Below are 19097 nucleotides of genomic sequence, written 5' to 3' on the forward strand. Positions count from 1 at the left end.
ATATCAGCAGTTTCTAGACAAACGTTCACAATCTCTCGCTGACATGTGGTGACAAACACAGATTTCATAAAGATCACTTGGCACATTTGGCACTCACAAGACCTAAACCAGGTTACTGGTTAAGTGGCACTCCAAAGTGATTCTCTAGATACTTAATGAATCAAGAGAATAATGTGGTGTATCCCAGAACTGGGACAAGAGGATATGAATTGGATGGGGAAAAGGAAGAATTTTTGTAAGATCAGATGTCAAATTAAAGTTGTTAGAATCTGACCACCTGACACATACAAAGGCAGTGAATGAATGGCAGTTGCTTGGATGGATGTTCACAACCACATGAATGTGTATAGACAGTAAAGACTGTCTATTATCAGCTGAATGTCTTCCCAATCTCAGATCATTCTCCAGGGTAAAAAGTCATCTACTGTACCTTCTCCAACAGGAAGTGGATCTGGTCCCGTTTTTTCAAAGTTAATAACTACACCACTCTGAATTTTCTGAACTAGAGATTCTAAACACTGATTCAACATCCTTTGTGTTCTAACACAGTAGGAGCGACCTATACCAAAAGGAAAAACAAATTGTGTAAGTTTGATCAAATAAAATACTACTTAACAATATAAGCATCTGAAATCCTAAAATATACCTTGAACTACCTTTGAACTACCTAAAATATACCTTGAACTACCTTTGAACTATACTATGATTCACTACCTTGAATCATAACTACGTTGGCAGCAAACCTCATGCTCATGATGAGCGTAAGCAGCAGAGCTAAAGGATTCTGAAGGAAAGCAAGGCCAGACAGAATATGGCATTTAAGAAGAACCACCCCCTGTTGCTCTGAATTCTTCCTTTAGAAATACAAGTTTTGCCCATACCTCCTGTGACTTCACACATCTGTGTGATGGCAGACTCATCAGTTGGTACACTCCCTAGTTGCTCTGGTTCTGTAGAAGCCAATCCAGGCAAACGTAGCACCAGGGCAAATAACCTTTGATCCCAACGAAAAGGTTCTTTGGTTAGTTCACTTCCGGGCAGAGGAGAATTCAAAGGAAGATGAAGCTGATAAGGCAAAAGTTGAAAAGTTTCATCATAACAACCTGGGCAACAATGAAGAAAGAGTTAAAAGGGTCACTTTTCTTTCATGTACTCGATAATCTTTCAGGGCTCATGAAGATGGAAGGTTTGATCCAACTTATTCTTAACTGGCAACGTACACCTCCCACAGAAATAGCGGCATGTTCTCTGCCATTTAAACGAAACTTTAAAAAAAATGAAATCTCACCTCTTCTTGAACACCAGCAGTACTTGTTAACTTGTTTCCATCTGTGATGGTAATTAAAATAGATGGTTCTAAAAAAAATGGATTTCTCCCCTAAAATACATTTAACAAGTATTAGAGCCATGTAAAGTAATAAAATTGTATTTAAACTTTTTTACATTTGTCTTGCCAGTGATCTCTCAAGTGTGTGACAAAATTTGCCTGGATAAATAAGAAGGGAAAGATTAGGGGCTAAAGCGGGTGGGAATCAAAATAACGATCCCCGCCGAGGTAACATTCAGAATAAACTGAGGAATTCATATAATTCAGGAACTCCCCAAACTATAACAACCAAATACTCCTCTCCTTCTGCTTTCCAAGTAATCATAAGAGAAAGATATTAGAGAGATTATAATGGCAGCAGCATCCACATCTGTGAATTCATTCCCCTGAGTCAAAACCTTGGCACAGATTGGGGGGACAATAGTGACTTATGCTCTGGAGCTCAGGCAGTGAGTCTGGTTATTGTGATCAGAGATTCTAGAGTAAGGACAAAAGGAGCGCCAGATGCTATCTTGCCTTCCTCTTATTCTAGAGCTTTTTCATTGAATTGGGAGAGACAAGGGAGTTCATGACACTGAAACACTCTTTAATGGCCTCATTCCAATATTTCTCAGCAATTTATTCATCTTATTCTCAGATCTCTGATGATATGATGGGGAGTCACTTTTCACTACATATTTTATGATCAAGCCACATACAAAACCCCCCTCCCCAAAAGAGGGATCTTTTTTCAAAGCAGATATTTAAAAGATACAGATTTCCTTTTGGCAGTTGTGACAAATAGCAAAAAAACTTGGTAACCACGCCCAATTTTAAACTCTTAACCCAAGTCACCAAAATAAATTAGCTGTACTCACTTAAAGTTTTTTTTTACCTGTCCATAATTGTCTATTCCAGATATTAATCTATTGAGATTTAACAAATCAAATGAGGATCTCAGAGCCTGACCAAGAGTAGTCAGTCCAGAAGCCTGAAGATTTTTTAGTTCACTCATGAATGTTGCGTGATTTTCCTTCCAACCAGCCTGAAAACCAAACATTTACAAAGAAATTCCCGATTATACAATGAACAATAATAAAAAGTGCAAGAAACCACTAAACAGCAAGTATCAAACATCTAACGAATGAATAGATCCTTGATCTAATTATATTCTATGTCTTGGCCAACCAAATGGAACTAAAGCAAGCCATCAGTTTCAGAAAGATCCATCCACATTAATGCCCAACAGCAAATATGCAAACAATGCTTTCATCCATTATGGCTGGAAGGCTCTGGCTCAAGGAGTCCAGTCTTCTGTTCAGGTCCAATCGAAACTACCCAAACATCTCAGTATTTACCTTAGTTTGACATGGATGATGAGCATGAAGCACAATTTTTAAATGCACTGTCCTTCATAGAGACAATCTTTCCTGAATGTTTGATCTACCTGAACATTTCTAACCAAGATTCTTCCTCCCAAACAATATTTTCACTTTAAATAAGAATCAAGGGGGAATTCTAGGAATAGAGCCACAACTATTTGGAGACAACCCTTCTGGTATCTTCAAACATTTAGAAAGCCCCAAATCTAGAAAAAGGGGAGAAAGAAATTTAAAAAGGTTTGGCAAAGCAGCAGCATCCCTGAGGCACCCCCAGCAGCTCTGGACAGCAGCCAGGAACCGAAGAACCGAGGTCAGCAGCCAGCATGCTATGATTTAATGGTTTGCCGAAGAGGAGGAAAAGATCACAGTGATGGGGCAGTCATGGCCAGAAAAACAAAGCAGCTTCAAATGTAAAGAAGAGAGGCCAAAAGACGAATTGGCGGCTAAGAGCGGGTCACAGAGGAGAAGTCCAGCAAGGGAGAGAACACACTGCACAGCTGGGCAACTTGGTGGGACCAGTGGCCACCTGAGTCTTGGGAGCCCTAAGGGCAGTAGTGTGAGATGCTGAAGCCATGCCAACCAGGCCAGGACAGCTGGAGGTGGAAGCAAAAGCAAATAAGAAGAGATAAAGTAAAGCATTCAAATATCACATTTGGCTGAAGGCATACTGTCCATTATCTACGCAACTCCCGCCAAAGCTATTCTGCTGGTTTCCCAGTCTTCAGAAGCAGTTTGGGTCAGGATGAGTGGGAGACAGAAAGGGGGCAGTGTCTGCGTGATCTTGAGCAAACCTGTTGGCTCTGAGGACCTAAATCGTACTCTCTGAAAATGAAGAAGGTTAAGGCAAACAGGGAAACCTTGTGAGGCTGTGCAAAATACAACCCGAGGGAGGAGTCATTCCCACTGGAATCCATGAGAATGGCACTCCCTGCAGCTGAACAATTCAGAACCTGCATAACCATGTAAGGTGAAGGGGGGCCTGGTTAAGATCCATTCCAGTCCAATAGTCTGGGATTCTGTAAAATTAAAGACACGCTTTGTTTGTTTTTAAAAAGACTCCTAACATATCCTATAGATCAAAGGATCGAAAGGTAAAACCTTTGCACGTGTTCCTTTGGCACATTGTAAATATGACTTCTAGTGCCTAGGGAAAGTAGCACATGAGACTAAATCTTTGGAGCTCCAGGTCCTCATCAAATTACCTAGAAATATCAGCAGGTTACAGATTGAGCTGAATTCCACATCACTGGCCATCAGGGAAATACAAATCAAAACCACAATGAGATACCACCTCACACCAGTGAGAATGGGGAAAATTCACAAGACAGGAAACAACAAATGTTGGAGAGGATGTGGAGAAAGGGGAACCCTCTTGCACTGTTGGTGGGAATGTGAACTGGTGCAGCCACTCTGAAAACTGTGTGGAGGTTCCTCAAAGAGGTAAAAATAGATCTGCCATGTGACCCAGCAATTGCACTGCTGGGGATTTACCCCAAAGATACAGATGCAGTGAAACGCCGGGACACCTGCACCCCGATGTTTCTAGCAGCAATGTCCACAATAGCCAAACTGTGGACGGAGTCTCAGTGTCCATGGAAAGATGAATGGATAAAGAAGCTGTGGTCTATGTATACAATGGAATATTACTCAGCCATTAGAAACAACAAATACCCACCATTTGCTTCGATGTGGAGGGACCTGGAGGGTATTGTGCTGAGTGAAATAAGTCAATCGGAAAAGGACAAACATGATATGGTCTCATTCATTTGGGGAATAGAAAAATTAGTGTAAGGGAATAAAGGGAAATGAGAGAAAATGAGTGAAAATATCAGTGAGGGTGACAAAACATGAGAGACACCTAACTCTGGGAAATGAACAAGGGGTAGTGGAAGGAGAAGTGGGCAGGGGGGTTGGGGTGACTGGGTGATGGGCACTGAGGGGGGCACTTGGCGGGATGAGCACTGGGTGTTATGCGAAATGTTGGCAAATTGAACTCCAATAAAAAATATATTAAATAAATAAATAAATAAATAAATAAATAAATAAATGTATAAATAAAAAGAACAAATTGAGCTGAATTCAAAAATAAGCTTTCTGCTTTGTGGCGGAAAGGAAAGGTACGAAGTTGGGAGGGACAGCAGGAATTCTTTCCTTTAGTCAACAAATTGGCATGGATCAACCCCACCATACTGGGCAGAACTCCATACACTGAGGATATGGAAAGGGTTAGGCCCTTGAGGAGCTCTTGTCACAGAGGAATGAGAAATGCAGTTTTTGGCGGGAGGGCTGAAAGGGCAAGTGGCTAGGAAGTCAGGGAGGGCTTCTCCCTGAGCATGGGGCATCTGTGGAAGAGCATGGGACGTCCCAAATTGATGGTAGGAGTGGAGGGGTGTGCCAAGGAAGAGAACAAGAATCCATAAGAGGCTAGGGCTTTGTGGAGAACCACAAGTAATTTGATTATCATTGTTCTGGGTACATGGCGGGAAGCAAGGCTGATAAGTGGGGCTCTGACCATACAGTGATTTGTACATTGTGCTCAGGAATTTGGATTTTATCTGTTGGCTCTGGGAATGACTTGAGGTTTTTAATTATGGGAGTGTCATGATCAGATATACCTTTTAGCAAGATTGTTCCGCTAGGGACCTGGAGAATAAATTGGGGGGGGTGTAGGGGGGGCTTCTGAAGCTCAAGGCAGGGAAACTGGTTTGGAAACTGCTGCAATAGCTTATGGGAAGAGTGATGAAAGCCTGAGCAAAAGCAGTGGGGAGGGGAGGAGGCTGCCACCAATGAATGAAGTATTTCAGAGGCAGTCACAAGGTTTTTAGGAGCTAATTAGAAGAGCCGGGTGAGGAAAAGAGGTAGTCCATTAGGTTGAGCTCTGTGGCCTGGGCAAACCTGAGAATGGTGGGTCATTCATCCACAAGCCACTTTATTAAGTTGACTTCTTTTTCAAAGTGACTTCACATAGCAATCTTGTTTCCACACTGTACATTCAACATTCTATCTATAGTGAGCATTGAACTCCTGGGAGCCAGAGTAGTTCAAGGCGTGGCCAAAGAAGAATTAACAGACTTACTTGATTCAAGAAAGGGTTGGGATTAGACATGGGTACCACTTAAACAACCACCCTGTAACTTGTCCATCTTTAAAATAATGTGTTCTGATTGTTCATCATCTTACTAATCAATCTGTTGGAATAACTGCCCTTTAAATTTCCCTTTATAATATGGATTGAAAGCATTTTACAAATCGTTTCTGCAACTGAATTGGTGGCATTCTGTTTTCAGGCCAATTCCAATTCTTTGCAGTGAATGGAACAATACAAGAAATGTGGATGCTACTCCTACCTCAGTATCACAAAGTGGAGCCACATTTACTGCCCAAAGCAATGAACTTCTTGGGAGCAGTTTAGCTTCTTCAAGAGAAGAATTAAATGTCCCTAAATGCATTCCTCACAATGCTGAAGAGGAAAAAGCCTACAGATTAATCTCAATATTTAGAGAACTTTATTCATGTGACAAATTTCTTCGCAAAAGATAATTATAAAGAGCTAGTGGTAGAAAGTAGATGTTTATATTCTTCATTCTCATTCTCATTATATTCTTCATTGCTTAGAGTTGACTTTTTTTTAATAAGTGAATTCAGAACAGCCCATTTACTTTTTTTTTTAAGATTTTATTCCTAAGTCATTTCTACACTCAATATGGGGCTCAAACAACCCGAAATCAAGAGCTGCATGCTCCACTAAGACTGAGCCAGCCAGGTGCCCCTCCCCCCATCCACACTTAACCTTCTTAATACAGTCCTTTCTTTAAACTCACTCCAAAGGTACCCTATTTTCATATTGAGTCAGTAAAATCTTGACTCATGATGATGAGTTCTATACATTTTTATGGAGCTTTACAACTTACAAAGCCATATCCCATTTCACATTTGTTGAGGACAACCCTATAAATAGAGATGGTATTACCAATCCAATTTTGTTTTTCTAAACCAGGAAGAAGTAGGACTTAAGTAGGTCTTGTTTGGGGGGGTTGATAGTGGCAGTGAGTCACACTCCGGAATTGCACTTGCTCTGGTATCCCTGAGCCCCTTGTGGCTACTGAGCACTTAAAAAATGGCTAGTCTGACTTAAGATGTGATATAAGTGTAAAAGACATGGCATTTTGAGGACTTGGAAGAAAAAAAAAGAATGACAATACTTGAATATTGATTTTTATATTGATGACATGTTGCAATGATAATGTTTTGAATATTTGCAGTTAAATAAAATGTATCACAAAAAGTTTCACTGGTTTCTTTGTACTTCTTAATGTGGCCTACTAGAAAATGTTACATTTTGTGTATGGCTGGCATTATATGTCTATTGGATAGAGATGTTCTAGAAGGACTTGGAGGTCAGGCAAGAGAGCCTGGCCTGTCTTCAGCAGACAATAGACACACTACAGACCCCGAGGCAGGGGTCAAACAGTATCCCAAGTAGGTCAGTCTGGCAGTGACATAGGGGACTGATTGGGGAAGGAGAACCTGTGGTCAGGAAAAAGAAAACTAGAAGTTTTGAATTAGTAATCCATACCTGAGAGAATCAGGGCCTGGATTAGGATAGGGATGAAGAGCAAGGGGTTAACTAAGGAACATTTCAAACCAACAAGATAGGATCTGATGACAGATAGACCATGGGTCTACAAGTAGAGAGTGGAAGATGCTGACAAACTTCTAGCCCAGGACACATGAAGGAACAGAGGTTTGGGACAAAAGAGTAACCTGGGATCAGTGAAATCCTAAATTAAGAGTTTACTGTCTCTACAGATCAAGTTTTAAAAGTCTCCCGGAAGTCAAATGAAGATGGTGGTGATAATGATGGTGGTGCTGAATAATAATAATAGGTAATGTGTTTCTGGGCCAATGTGTCAGGACCTCATGCTAAGCACAGTATCCTCCTCGTCTGGTTGCCACCACCACCCAATAAAGTAGGTGCTGCTCTTATTTCCACTTTGTAGATAAGCCCACTGAGGCTCAGAGAGGATGAGCAACTCATCCAAGTCAAACAATTAGTAAATGACACACCCAGGATTTGAACCCACGTAGCCAATTTAAACCATTAATTACTTGAGGATCTTCTACCTATTCTGCATGTTCACTTCATAGACAAGTCTTGTTATAGTAGCTTAAAAGTTCATACATTTCACGAATTCCAAATTTCCTTTCACCAAAGCCTACCTTCCCTGATGTCTAAATGCAGACCAGTGGGGTATGGGGAGCAGCGAGTGATCTAGGACTTGGAAGACCCTGGTCTATCCTGGCTGTAACTATAAAAAAAACTGGTCCAGAGGAAGTCAGTTACACTCTGCTGGGCCTGGTGCCTCATCTAAGCAATGAAAAGGCTAAAGAACCAACTCGAAGGTCCCTTCAAGCTTTCATACCTCATAATTACATACCATTATATGAATCTGACTTATAGAAACAAAACACCTCACATATTAATATATATGCTCATTCAGGCCCGGTTGAAATATGTACAGTTAATTGAAAATGTCTTTGAATACCAACAGAGAAAGTATGATGAGCCTTTCAGCCTATCAGTGCCTTGGGTTCTGTTCCAGCTCTACTGACTAACCACTGGCCATTTACTGACCCCTCGTATCATCACAGAAAAGAGAGAATCTTCACTCCTTTCCCTGGAAGGGCAAAGCCTAAAAGAAAATATTTTTCTACTATCCTCTATGACCTTATTTCCATCTTCTTATCTGACTGCTAGGTTTGGCAGGAAATTGGCATGCTCCCATGGAGAAGGAAGCATGTCTTTCTAATCTCCTGGTATATTCTGACATTGGTTGCTTAAGGTATAGGCTATGTCCCTACATCAGACCTATAGGGGAGGTCTATCAATGTGTGAACAGTTTAGAAGCTTTTTGGGAACACACACCTCCAGTCTAGCCTTTGTCAGGAAGACAGCTATTATTCAGAACTCTGGCTGGCTCCTTGGGTCTTATTTCGTCATTAGTTTCAATGGAGGAGGGAAAGGTGGAGGTGTTATTTAGTGGCTCCCCCAAACCTCACCATCCTAATACTTTTCCGTCCCAAGCTTCATCCCACCTTGGCCAGAGCATTTCTCTAATTCATCAATTTTAATTTATTTTTATTTTTGAAAAGAGGAGAACCCTTTCCTCCATCAAAATCATGACAGGAAGTATAAACAAGTAAGAAAGATAAAAGCAGATCAACTGTCCTTGAAGGCGATGTGGGAGTGGTGCTAGAGCCCTTTTGGAAAATCCCTCCATGTCTAAATGGCACTTGTAATCCTTTTCCAAAATATAAACAACCTTGTTAGGTTTAGGATTACATGCAAATTTAACTAATGTGCTGTGAATCTCCCCTTCTAAGGTAAGCAAAAAACATATTTAGGGCAGCAACATCTAATTTTCCACAAGAGAAGCATCCCTCTAACTATGTAAATGGGATGCTTGTAAATCAAGAAATAAATGGATAATTACAATCCAATAGGGTGATAGCTATTGAAAGGGAATCAACCGTAGTGAATCTTTTTAAAGAGCAGAAATAGAGCTTGTCACAACCCAGGCTCTCTCACTAGAAGGGCACCACTCACTGGGTCCCTCTGACTTAGTGCTGAGCCACTGCACCGACCCATTCTCGGCGCACATGCCTGAAAGCCTATTCGGACACTCCTCTGAAAAGTAACAGTTCAACCCAGCCCAAGTAAGTCTTCATAGCTTGTTAGAAGGCCTTCCTGATGAATAAAAGGCTTCCCTGGGATTCAGGGAAAGATAATACATGTTGCTTCCCTTTCTTTAACAAGACTTTTTAAAATATTTTATTAAAGGAAATGAAATCAGCCTGGTAATATTTGCCCTTCACAATCCCATAGAGCTATCCTGGACCTTGGGCTCTTCTTCGAGGTGGTTACAAACCAGACGATGAACGGATTTGAGTATTTTTCCAGATGTTGCAAGTTAAAGCCAAGGAGTTTAAATTTAGCAGGGCCACCATTTCTCCTGCTGAAAGATAAACTATTTCCCTTTTCCATTTGCTCTCTGAAAGTTGAGGGCAACTCATACAATCGGACTAAATCAATTTCCACCACATTTTCTGACCAACTTAATTTCTTCTCCAATCTGACGCTCTGTCAACTTTGTCAGTGCGGACCATTCTTGTGTTGGTGAACTGACCGGTAAGACAGAATGATGTGAAGAGTAAGTAGGAAGCCTTGCTTTTCCAATCAACTCTATCTCTGGAGGAGACAGATGCCTTTTCCCCTGGTCTTTGCCCTTAGCCTTATACAGACTATCTGTGCACGTTAAAACTTTAAAACTCTTGGGGTTTTCTTCTCACAACTAAAACAGACTTTAATTCTGAGAGATATAAGACAAGGTTTTCTTGTCCTCTTACATAAACAGACAACCGTGATAGCCAGATCACCTTAAAACATTCAAACTTCTTTTTTTTTTTTTCTTTTTTTTTTATTTATTTATGGTAGTCACAGAGAGAGAGAGAGAGAGAGAGAGGCAGAGACACAGGCAGAGGGAGAAGCAGGCTCCATGCACCGGGAGCCTGATGTGGGATTCGATCCCGGGTCTCCAGGATCGCGCCCTGGGGGCCAAAGGCAGGCGCTAAACCGCTGCGCCACCCAGGGATCCCTCAAACTTCTTTTTAAATTGTGTTTCCAGGCAGCACCCTTACAAAGGAGCTTGTTCAAATGGTGAACTACACATTAGGAAGACATCATATCATTAAAATATTGGAATTGTCTTGCTTCTTGTATCTCCCTTAAACTTCTCTTCTGGTATTATGCTTTCTCACCCTGACACATTTCTTCCCCCATAAAACTCTAGAAGGACTCGCGATTTGGACTGGTTTCACTTTTTGGTGACTCGAGGTTCTGATACACTTTCAGGTGTAATGAGGTGGCCTATCATTTGGGATTACTAATATCACTTTTTCTTACAAAAATTACTGGTTTTAAGAATATCTAGTTCTCATGAATTTCTTGTTGTCCGAGTTACTGCCCCCATGGGCACCTAGTGTCCTGAAATTGCTAAGATGCTCAAAGTCCATTTTATTTGATTCAATCAGTCCTCTCCCTGAGAACTCTGGATGCTGCCATTCTCTGTTTCGGTCCATCAACTAATTTCTATCCACATACTTCAGGAAATACTACGAGTCAAGATCACACCAAATAATTCCAGCTTACTTGAGTCTTCTACTTGTTAAAAAAAATGCCTAAGAAATTGACCCCCTAGTACATTGCTGAAATGTATTTGACAGTCTGTGGACCACAGGATTGTTTTTCCAGCAGATGGCTAAAGGCCCTCATGAGCGTCTATTTTTTTAAGATTTTATTTATTTATTTGAGAGAGACAGAGGCAGAGAGAGCATGAGCACAGTGAAGGGCAGAGGAAGAAGGAGAAGTAGACTCCCTGCTGAGCACAGAGCCCAACACAGGGCTTGATCCCAGGACCCTGAGATCATGACCTGAGCCGAAGTCAAACACTTAACCACCTGAGCCACCCAGGTGCCACCATGAGTGCCTATTTTTAAGTAAACTGGGCAAGGAAATGATTCACACTTTGATTCTACTGACACAAAGTTCGTGATTTTGTATCACCGTCTCTTTAGAATTCCTAGAATGGGGGGGGGGGTTAGTGGATAAATAATCCTAAAGATTAGTCTAAAATATCTGCAAAATGCATGTATGAGTTTTCAATTCTTACCACAGGGAATCAGGATGAAATTATGAAGTAGCACACCTCTCACTTGAAAGCATGATAAGATCAAAAGAAATTTTTTCTTCACCAGAGGATGCTAACGTGTAGAACCAGAACTTTAGAAACTTTTCTGAGAGTCAATTGTACTGTTACTAAAGGAAAAATACCCTAGAGAAGCAAAGAATTGGCCAAACTCAGTCAGATATAGTGTAAAACGTTACCTCTCTCACTTTCAGACCATTTCAACTGTAGCTATTGACCTACTGTCAGGGGGATCCCTGGGTGGCGCAGCGGTATGGCGCCTGCCTTTGGCCCAGGGCACGATCCTGGAGACCCGGGATCGAATCCCACGTTGGGCTCCCGGTGAATGGAGCCTGCTTCTCCCTCTGCGTGTGTCTCTGCCTCTCTCTCTCTTTCTGTGTGACTATCATAAATAAATAAAAAATTAAAAAAAAAAAGAAATGACCTACTGTCAGGAAAAAAAAAAGCCGCTGGGCAGATCACATGTTCAACTGTTGAGACTTCGGGTTCTGATAGGAGAAATTTTTATGAACACATACAGAGAATAAAAATTAACAAAGGTGACCTTGGAAAGACACAAGGACAGAAGTAAGGCTAAGCCACTCAAACACTGCAGAAAAAATTGAACAGAAGATACCCTAGAATGGCCACTCGTGACTTTCCTAAGATTGCATAGCATCTCTTTCCCCCAGACTGATTTGTTTAAAGATAATCTATTTATTTGAGAGAGAGAGGTAGAGAGAGAGAGAGAGAATGGTGAGGGTGGTGGCAGAGGGAGAGAGAGAGAAGCAGGTTCCCCACTGAGCAGGGAGCCTGAAGCAAGGCTGGAACCCAGGACCCCGGGATCATGACATGAGCTGAAATCAAGAGTCAGATGCTCAACGAACCATCTAGATGCCCTCAGACTTTTTAAAAAGTTTTTTCTCAATTTTATGAGCAGTTTTTTTTTACATTATACAAATAAACATTCATTGTTGAAAATCCCAACAGAAATACAAGGTCAGTCAATATCTCCCCAAAACTCCCAGTTCCCCACTCTTCAGAGGTCACCATTGCCAGGAATCATTGAGCTGTTAGCAGACAAAAATGACATCAGTAAGATTGAGTGACATTTACCACTAAAATGGACTGACATTCACTGAGTAAGTGTGCAGAAGAGCACAGTAGGCATGGACAGGAACCATGTTTTCTATGTTTTATAAAATTTCAAACAATTTTGAAATCACCCTGAATTCCATGCCTCAACTACTCCCCTTTCCTATATTTCGGTTATACAGTTCTCTCCTGTCCTTTTTTGGAAAGAACAGTGGGAATAATCTAGTCTAATCCCTCCATTTTTACAGATAAGAAAATTAACCTCATAAAAGGAAAGTGACTTGCTCAGGGTCATGTATCTATCTAGTCAGTGGCAGATTGTGGCTGCGTGCTAAAGTGACACCCCTTGCCACAGGTACATGACAGTGGGCGGGTGACCTACCAGACAGGATGTATCATGACCACTTTTTAGAAACTGATTTTTGTAACAGGACCTAGATTTCACCAGACTTCTAACGTGCAGCTCAGAGCCATCCCTATGAGGTGGAGGTTATAGAGTCAAAGCACATGTGAGCTTTTAAGAAAGAGGGAGAGCTTTGCCCCGCCCATCTTCAGCTTTCTCCTACAAGAAATAAACCAGGAGGGACCTCCCCACTCCCCCCACACACACTTTCCAATGCCATGGCTGTATTAAAGCCTAGATATTCTCCCCGGAATTCTGTTGTCTCCTGTCTAGTTATGCAGGCCCCCTTGGGCACAGACAAATGCAAAAAGATAGAACTCTTGATTACACTGCCGCGCCTCCAGGCAACTGCAGGCTGATTTAAATCACAACATGTTGGTCTAGTTCACGCTAATAAGCCTCCAAAGGTCACACTCCACCTTTCTCCCCCTTCCTTCTGCATCTTCTCATCATTATAATAAAGCACCTTCTGTCACATCCTCCCCCTCAAGTCACACCCTTACTGAAATGCTGCCAGTTCACTTTCTATTCTCCCCATCTGCCCCCCAGCCCCCAGTTCTCTGGGCTCTGGATCTCCCTCTTACTTTAGTTAACTGATGCTCTAAGGTCTGGCATCAGGAATGGGGAGACCAAATCAGGTGGTGTAAGAGACAGGTCTGGCTGAAGCATGGGGCTCCTGTGGGGAGATGATGGGGGTCAAGTTTTCTACTCATGCATGGAGCAGATCCTAGAGGGCTCGGGATGGCATCCACAGGCCTGAAGAGTCTTTGGAGGCTTGGGTGGGGGAAGGGGGTCGATATGATGAAACCAGCTTTTTTAGAGAGTTAGCAGTCCGTGTGAGCAGAGTAGGAATTTGGGAAGCACTTAGGGAGACCAAGTCGAAGGTTGTTACAGTGGTCAAAGCACAAAAGTTCAGGACCCAACCTCAAGTGACGGCAGCCGAAATTGAGATGAAGGAACATACGTGAGAGACATTTCAAAGAAATGATGAATAGGTATTAGAAGAAATAGAAGGACCAGGTCAAACCTGAATAATGCCTGGCTTTCAGCACTGGGTGACTTAAAGCTGGATAACATGGAAGAGCGGATAGGTTTAGGGCCACAGGGTCTTCTTGACATGCCTACTGTGAGCTGATGGCAGGATAGACAGTCAAGTGGAGATGTCCTGGAGTCAGCTACAGGTGTCTGGGTAAGATGCTGAAGATGTAGAAGCCTCAGTGTGGAAGGACTATAGGAAACCATGAATGAGGTCGGATGCATTCACCAAGGGAGCAGATTGGGAAGACAGAGAAAGAATACAGAGGAGGTGATCAGTTTCTGGAAGGAAGGAGTAGTAACAGTTCCAAATATAGTCAATGGCAAGGAGAGTAAACATTAGTACATTGGCTCAAGTAGCTACAGAGTGAATCCTGAGACCTTGAGAAATCATATTTACTTTTCTCCCTAGTACCATTCCTTAGTTGCACAAACATAAATGCTTTCAAAGTCTTCTGTTCGTTAGCATTCAAGTCCAGAGTTTGGCTCTCGGTACTAAGTTTACTGAACTATTCAACCTACAGGGCACAATATAGATAATGAAAGAGCACCTGCCATTAACGACTAGTATAATCAGGTGAACATGGTTTCAGAAACAGCACTCCACTTTTCCTCCCAACCTCTGGCACATCAGCACAAAAGTGTTCATACACCTTTTCTCTAGTTAAGACCCCAGTGGCTGACTGGGGGACCACCTCCATTCCTTCTCTGAAATCCATCTTTCCCAACCTAACTAGGGAGCCACAAGCCATCTGGCTATGGCAGGGATCGGGGGCCCGGGGAAAGAGAGGGTGATGGGGAGGGAAAGAAGAAGTTACCATGAGGTAAAGCACAGGCTGATGCCTAAAATACTGCAAAGGTGGTTCTGGCACCTTCAAGCCTTTTACAAAACCACTCTGCATCCCCACAGGTGATGGATGGGAAGAGACGAAATGGTTACCGTGGCGTATCTTGAATGTCTTCTTTTCCCTTACAAGAAAAACATGTATCAGGAGATTCATAAAGGGAAAGTGGCAAATCAGATTGTGGAAGCCACTAGATGGCCAAAGACTACCCTGTTGCTTTTACATGCCTACCACTCCTCCTATAGGGTGGACTCAGCCCAGAGGACAGGCCCTCAGGCTCCACCCCCGACATATACATACTATCTCCATCTCTACCACCTGCACACACATGGGTACTAGGGTAAGGGCCGAACTGCAGAAGATCAAAAGCCAAACCATTTCACAAATTAATGCACCGTGCTATTCACCTAGAATGAGTTTAAAAAATAAAGCTAGTAACGTGGCAGTAATAATTTTCATTCACTGAGTGCTTGCTCTAATACCAGGCACTATTATATCAAGAACAACTATAAATAAGAGCATGATAATTCTGTTTAAAAACCATGGCTCCAGGACGTATATCATAATGAGAGAATACCAGTGAGAGACAGACCTGGGTTACTATTTGGCTGTGTTATAAGTAACCTGCCTGGGCCCCGGTTTCCCTGAGTTAGGGTGGTTGAGAAGATAAATGAAAGAAGTGCTTTATATTCATTGTCACGTTGCCCTATACATAGGCATTACTCAATAAACATCAGCCACTATTATTAGAAAGCTACTGTATTATTATTGTTCACTATTACAAGAAAGTAGTTATAAGGCCAATCGTATCTGTAAAAGCCAGATAACACCTTCAGTAATGAGGTGGGTTTCAGGAGGACCCAAAACTAGGGCTATAAAATACATGCCATTCAGCAGCACATCTGCACTTTTGTCCAGACTCAGGATTAAACGTTGCTGTTTCTTCCTTAAATGGGAGTCATTACAGTAAAAAAATAAATAAAATAACGTGGTCACTTCCATAACCCCCATTAGGAGGACCGAGGTTAGAGAGAGAAATAATCATGGGAGCTCTCCCCCCTCCTTTTAATGCTATTGATGACACCCCACAATATAAGACAAGGGCTCCTCTACGGAACATTGAGAACGCCTTCAATAAAAGCAGAGATACAAAACCCCCTTTGTTTATTGGGTTTTATACTATGCCAAGCTAGAGAATTTATCCTTTATCCTACTTTTCTTGATGAATGCTGTTCCTAAGGATTTTTGGGCCAAGAAGTTCTATAAATTGAATCAGGGCTATGTCACATATTTCTAGTAACACTAAAAGCATGCAACATTCAGTGCCACTGTTGAGCACATATTACAAACAGAATTCTGATTCCTGTAGTTGCATTAGGAGTTCACACATATATTCTATTGTTTTTAGCCTAGGAAAATACTTCTAACCCAACCAGTTGGATCACCAACTGCATCCAAAAGCCACTGGCTTTCAATACAAACAAGAATGGGATGCTTTCATATTTTGCCCCAGGGCCGAAGGTTATCAACCCATCAATTCTGAACTGTATGAAAACCTTTCATGCACAAATGAGTCCATTATGGTGTTAATTTTAAACAGAACTTCAAGAGGAAAGAACCTCCTTAGCAAATAATTTCTAGGATAGGAACATCATAAATATCTTAAGAAAAAATATAAACTTCCATCAAAATCCTAGAGGAGAACAGAGGCAACACCCTTTTTGAACTTGGCCACAGCAACTTCTTGCAAGATACATCTATGAAGGCAAGGGAAACAAAAGCAAAAATGAACTATTGAGACCTAATCAAGATCAAAAGATTCTGCACAGCAAAAGAAACAGTCAACTAAACTAAAAGACAACCTACAGAATGGGAGAAGATATTTGCAAATGACATATCAGATAAAGGGCTAGTATCCAAGATCTATAAAGAACTTATTCAACTCAACAGCAAAGAAACAAACAATCCAATCATGAAATGGGCAAAAGACATCAACAGAAATTTCATCAAAGAAGACATACACATGGCCAACAAGTATATGAGAAAATGCTCCGCATCACTTGCCATCAGGGAAATACAAATCAAAACCACAATGAGATACGACCTCACATCAGTGAGAATGGGGAAAATTAGCAAGACAGGAAACAACAAATGTTGGAGAGGATGTGGATAAAGGGGAACCCTCTTGCACTGTTGGTGGGAATGTGAACTGGGCATAGCCACTCTGGAAAACTATGTGGAGGTTTCTCAAAGAGTTAAAAATAGAGCTATCCTACGACCCAGCAATTGCACTGCTGAGGATTTCTCCCCAAAGATACCGATGCAGTGAAACGGCAGGACACCTGGACCCCAATGTTTATAGCAGCAATGTCCACAATAGCCAAACTGTGGAAGGAGCCTCAGTGTCCATAGAAAGATGAATGGATAAAGAAGATGTGGTTTATGTATATAATGGAATATTACTCAGCCATCAGAAACGACGAATACCCACCATTTGCTTCAACATGGATGGAACTGGAGGGTATTATGCTGAGTGAAATAAGTCAATCGGAGAAGGACAATCATCACATGGTTTCACTCATATGGGGAATATAAAAAATAGTGAAAGAGATCATAGGGGAAAGAAGAGAAAATGAGTGGGAAAAATCAGAGAGGGTGACAGAACTTGAGAGACTCCTAACTCTGGGAAATGAACAAGGGGTAGTGGAAGGGGAGGTAAGCAGGGGGATGGGGTGACTGGGTGACGGGCACTGAGTGGGCACTTGATGGGATGAGCACTGGGTGTTATACTATATGTTGGCAAATCAAACACCAATAAAAAATATCCAAAAAGAAAGACTAACACTGCTGTCTAACAGAAATCTAGTGCAAGCCACATAGGTCTTTTTATATTAAGTAGACATATTTTAAAAAATAGACCTAGGTGAAACTGATAGTATATTTTGTTTAACTCAGTATATAAGAAATACAATTGCTTAAACTTGTAATCATTCCAAAAACTGTTAATGAGATATTTTATGTATTTTTGTACTGAGTCTTCAAAATCAAGTGTTTAATGTATACTTATCATCTTAATTCAGACCTGCCACCTTTCATGGGCTCAATCACCACATGTGCCCAGTGGGTACTGTACTGAACGGTGTAAATGTAGCCAATCTAAAACATGAATGGTAGAGTACCCTGGTGGCTCAGTCAGTTAAGCATCCAACTCTTGATTTCCACTCAGGTCCTGATCTCAGGGTCTTGAGATGAATCTCCATGTCAGCTACGTGCTGTACAATGAGCCTGCTTAAGATTCTCTCTCTCTCTCTCTCTCTCTCTCTCTCTCTCTCTCTCTCTTTTTCCCTACCTCCCTCTGCCCCTCCCTCCTCTCTCTCCAATTAATTAATTAATTAATTTAAATACACAAGAATGGTATATTTGAAGATCTCTGCCTACCTCACTGCCATCTCAGCCTTTCATCTATCTTACTGGAGCCCTTAGAGGGTCTCCACCCCCCCCATCACTAGCCACCAGGAGTTGTGAGGAAGAAGAGGGGAAGGATGTGTTTTGACCAAATCACCTGGAAACCCAAATCCGTTTCCCCCGTAGAAACAATGACAAACACAATAGTTCTCTGGCTAAGTGGCATTAAGGGTTAAAAAGCCTTTCCTGGGAAGGAAGGTCTGGGAACCTCATCATGATTTAGAACATTGTATCCAGGAGATAGTGTGTTCCAAGCTTCTAATATTCACACAAAGGGACTGCCTGGATCTCTCATTTATGCCCTTGGCAAAAGGGACCCAGAGGCCATGTTTACAAAGAGTTTTTCATTGAAAGACTTAAAAGCCAAGGTCTGTCTTCAGACCTGTCCTACAGAGGGTCCCCCACTTGGAGGGTCCTGCCCTTCTCTGGAAGGCACATCTCTGCTTGAAATGTGCAACTGCTTCCATGTTTGAGCTCCTTGTGAACCTACGAGCCCCGTCTTGGAAGCAGTTCTAATGACCTTCCTGAAACACAGGCAACCTGAGGAGGACATATCTGCCCTCTCCTCCTGTGGGCCCCACCCCTCTGCCAGGTGCCCCACCCCAATCCCAACCCCAAAACCAGGAGCTCTCAGGCGGTCAGCACTCATGCAAGGCAAGGCCATTTCCAACCACATCTCTCGGGTCCCCTCCCATCTTTCCCTTCATCCCTCTGCCCCGACCTTCCTCATCCTACGCTCCTGGGAATAACAACTGAACAAGTGCACAGACCACAAGCCTAGCCCCATTCCTCTTCAAATCTGCCTTGCAACTCTTCATCCCA

General features: G+C 42.0%; 1 protein-coding gene across 5 annotated transcripts in view; it reads right to left on the reverse strand.

Annotated features, from left to right (window-relative positions):
• The window catches only part of INTS6L (integrator complex subunit 6 like), a 57198-nt gene that overhangs the window by 29229 nt on the left and 8872 nt on the right, over positions 1–19097 (reverse strand). For all 5 annotated transcript variants that reach the window (XR_005985666.1, XM_041741037.1, XM_041741038.1 and 2 more), the window contains exons 3-6: positions 2202–2351; positions 1289–1378; positions 882–1065; positions 431–559 (exon numbers count right to left, since the gene is read on the reverse strand). Coding sequence is in view for 4 of the 5 variants with exons in the window: in XM_041741037.1 (XP_041596971.1) it covers positions 431–559; positions 882–1065; positions 1289–1378; positions 2202–2351 (553 nt within the window). In the remaining variant the exon portion in view is untranslated. The remainder of the gene's footprint in view (positions 1–430; positions 560–881; positions 1066–1288; positions 1379–2201; positions 2352–19097) is intronic.

This window comes from Vulpes lagopus, chromosome X (assembly GCF_018345385.1).
Source record: "Vulpes lagopus strain Blue_001 chromosome X, ASM1834538v1, whole genome shotgun sequence".
Lineage (NCBI taxonomy): Eukaryota > Metazoa > Chordata > Mammalia > Carnivora > Canidae > Vulpes > Vulpes lagopus.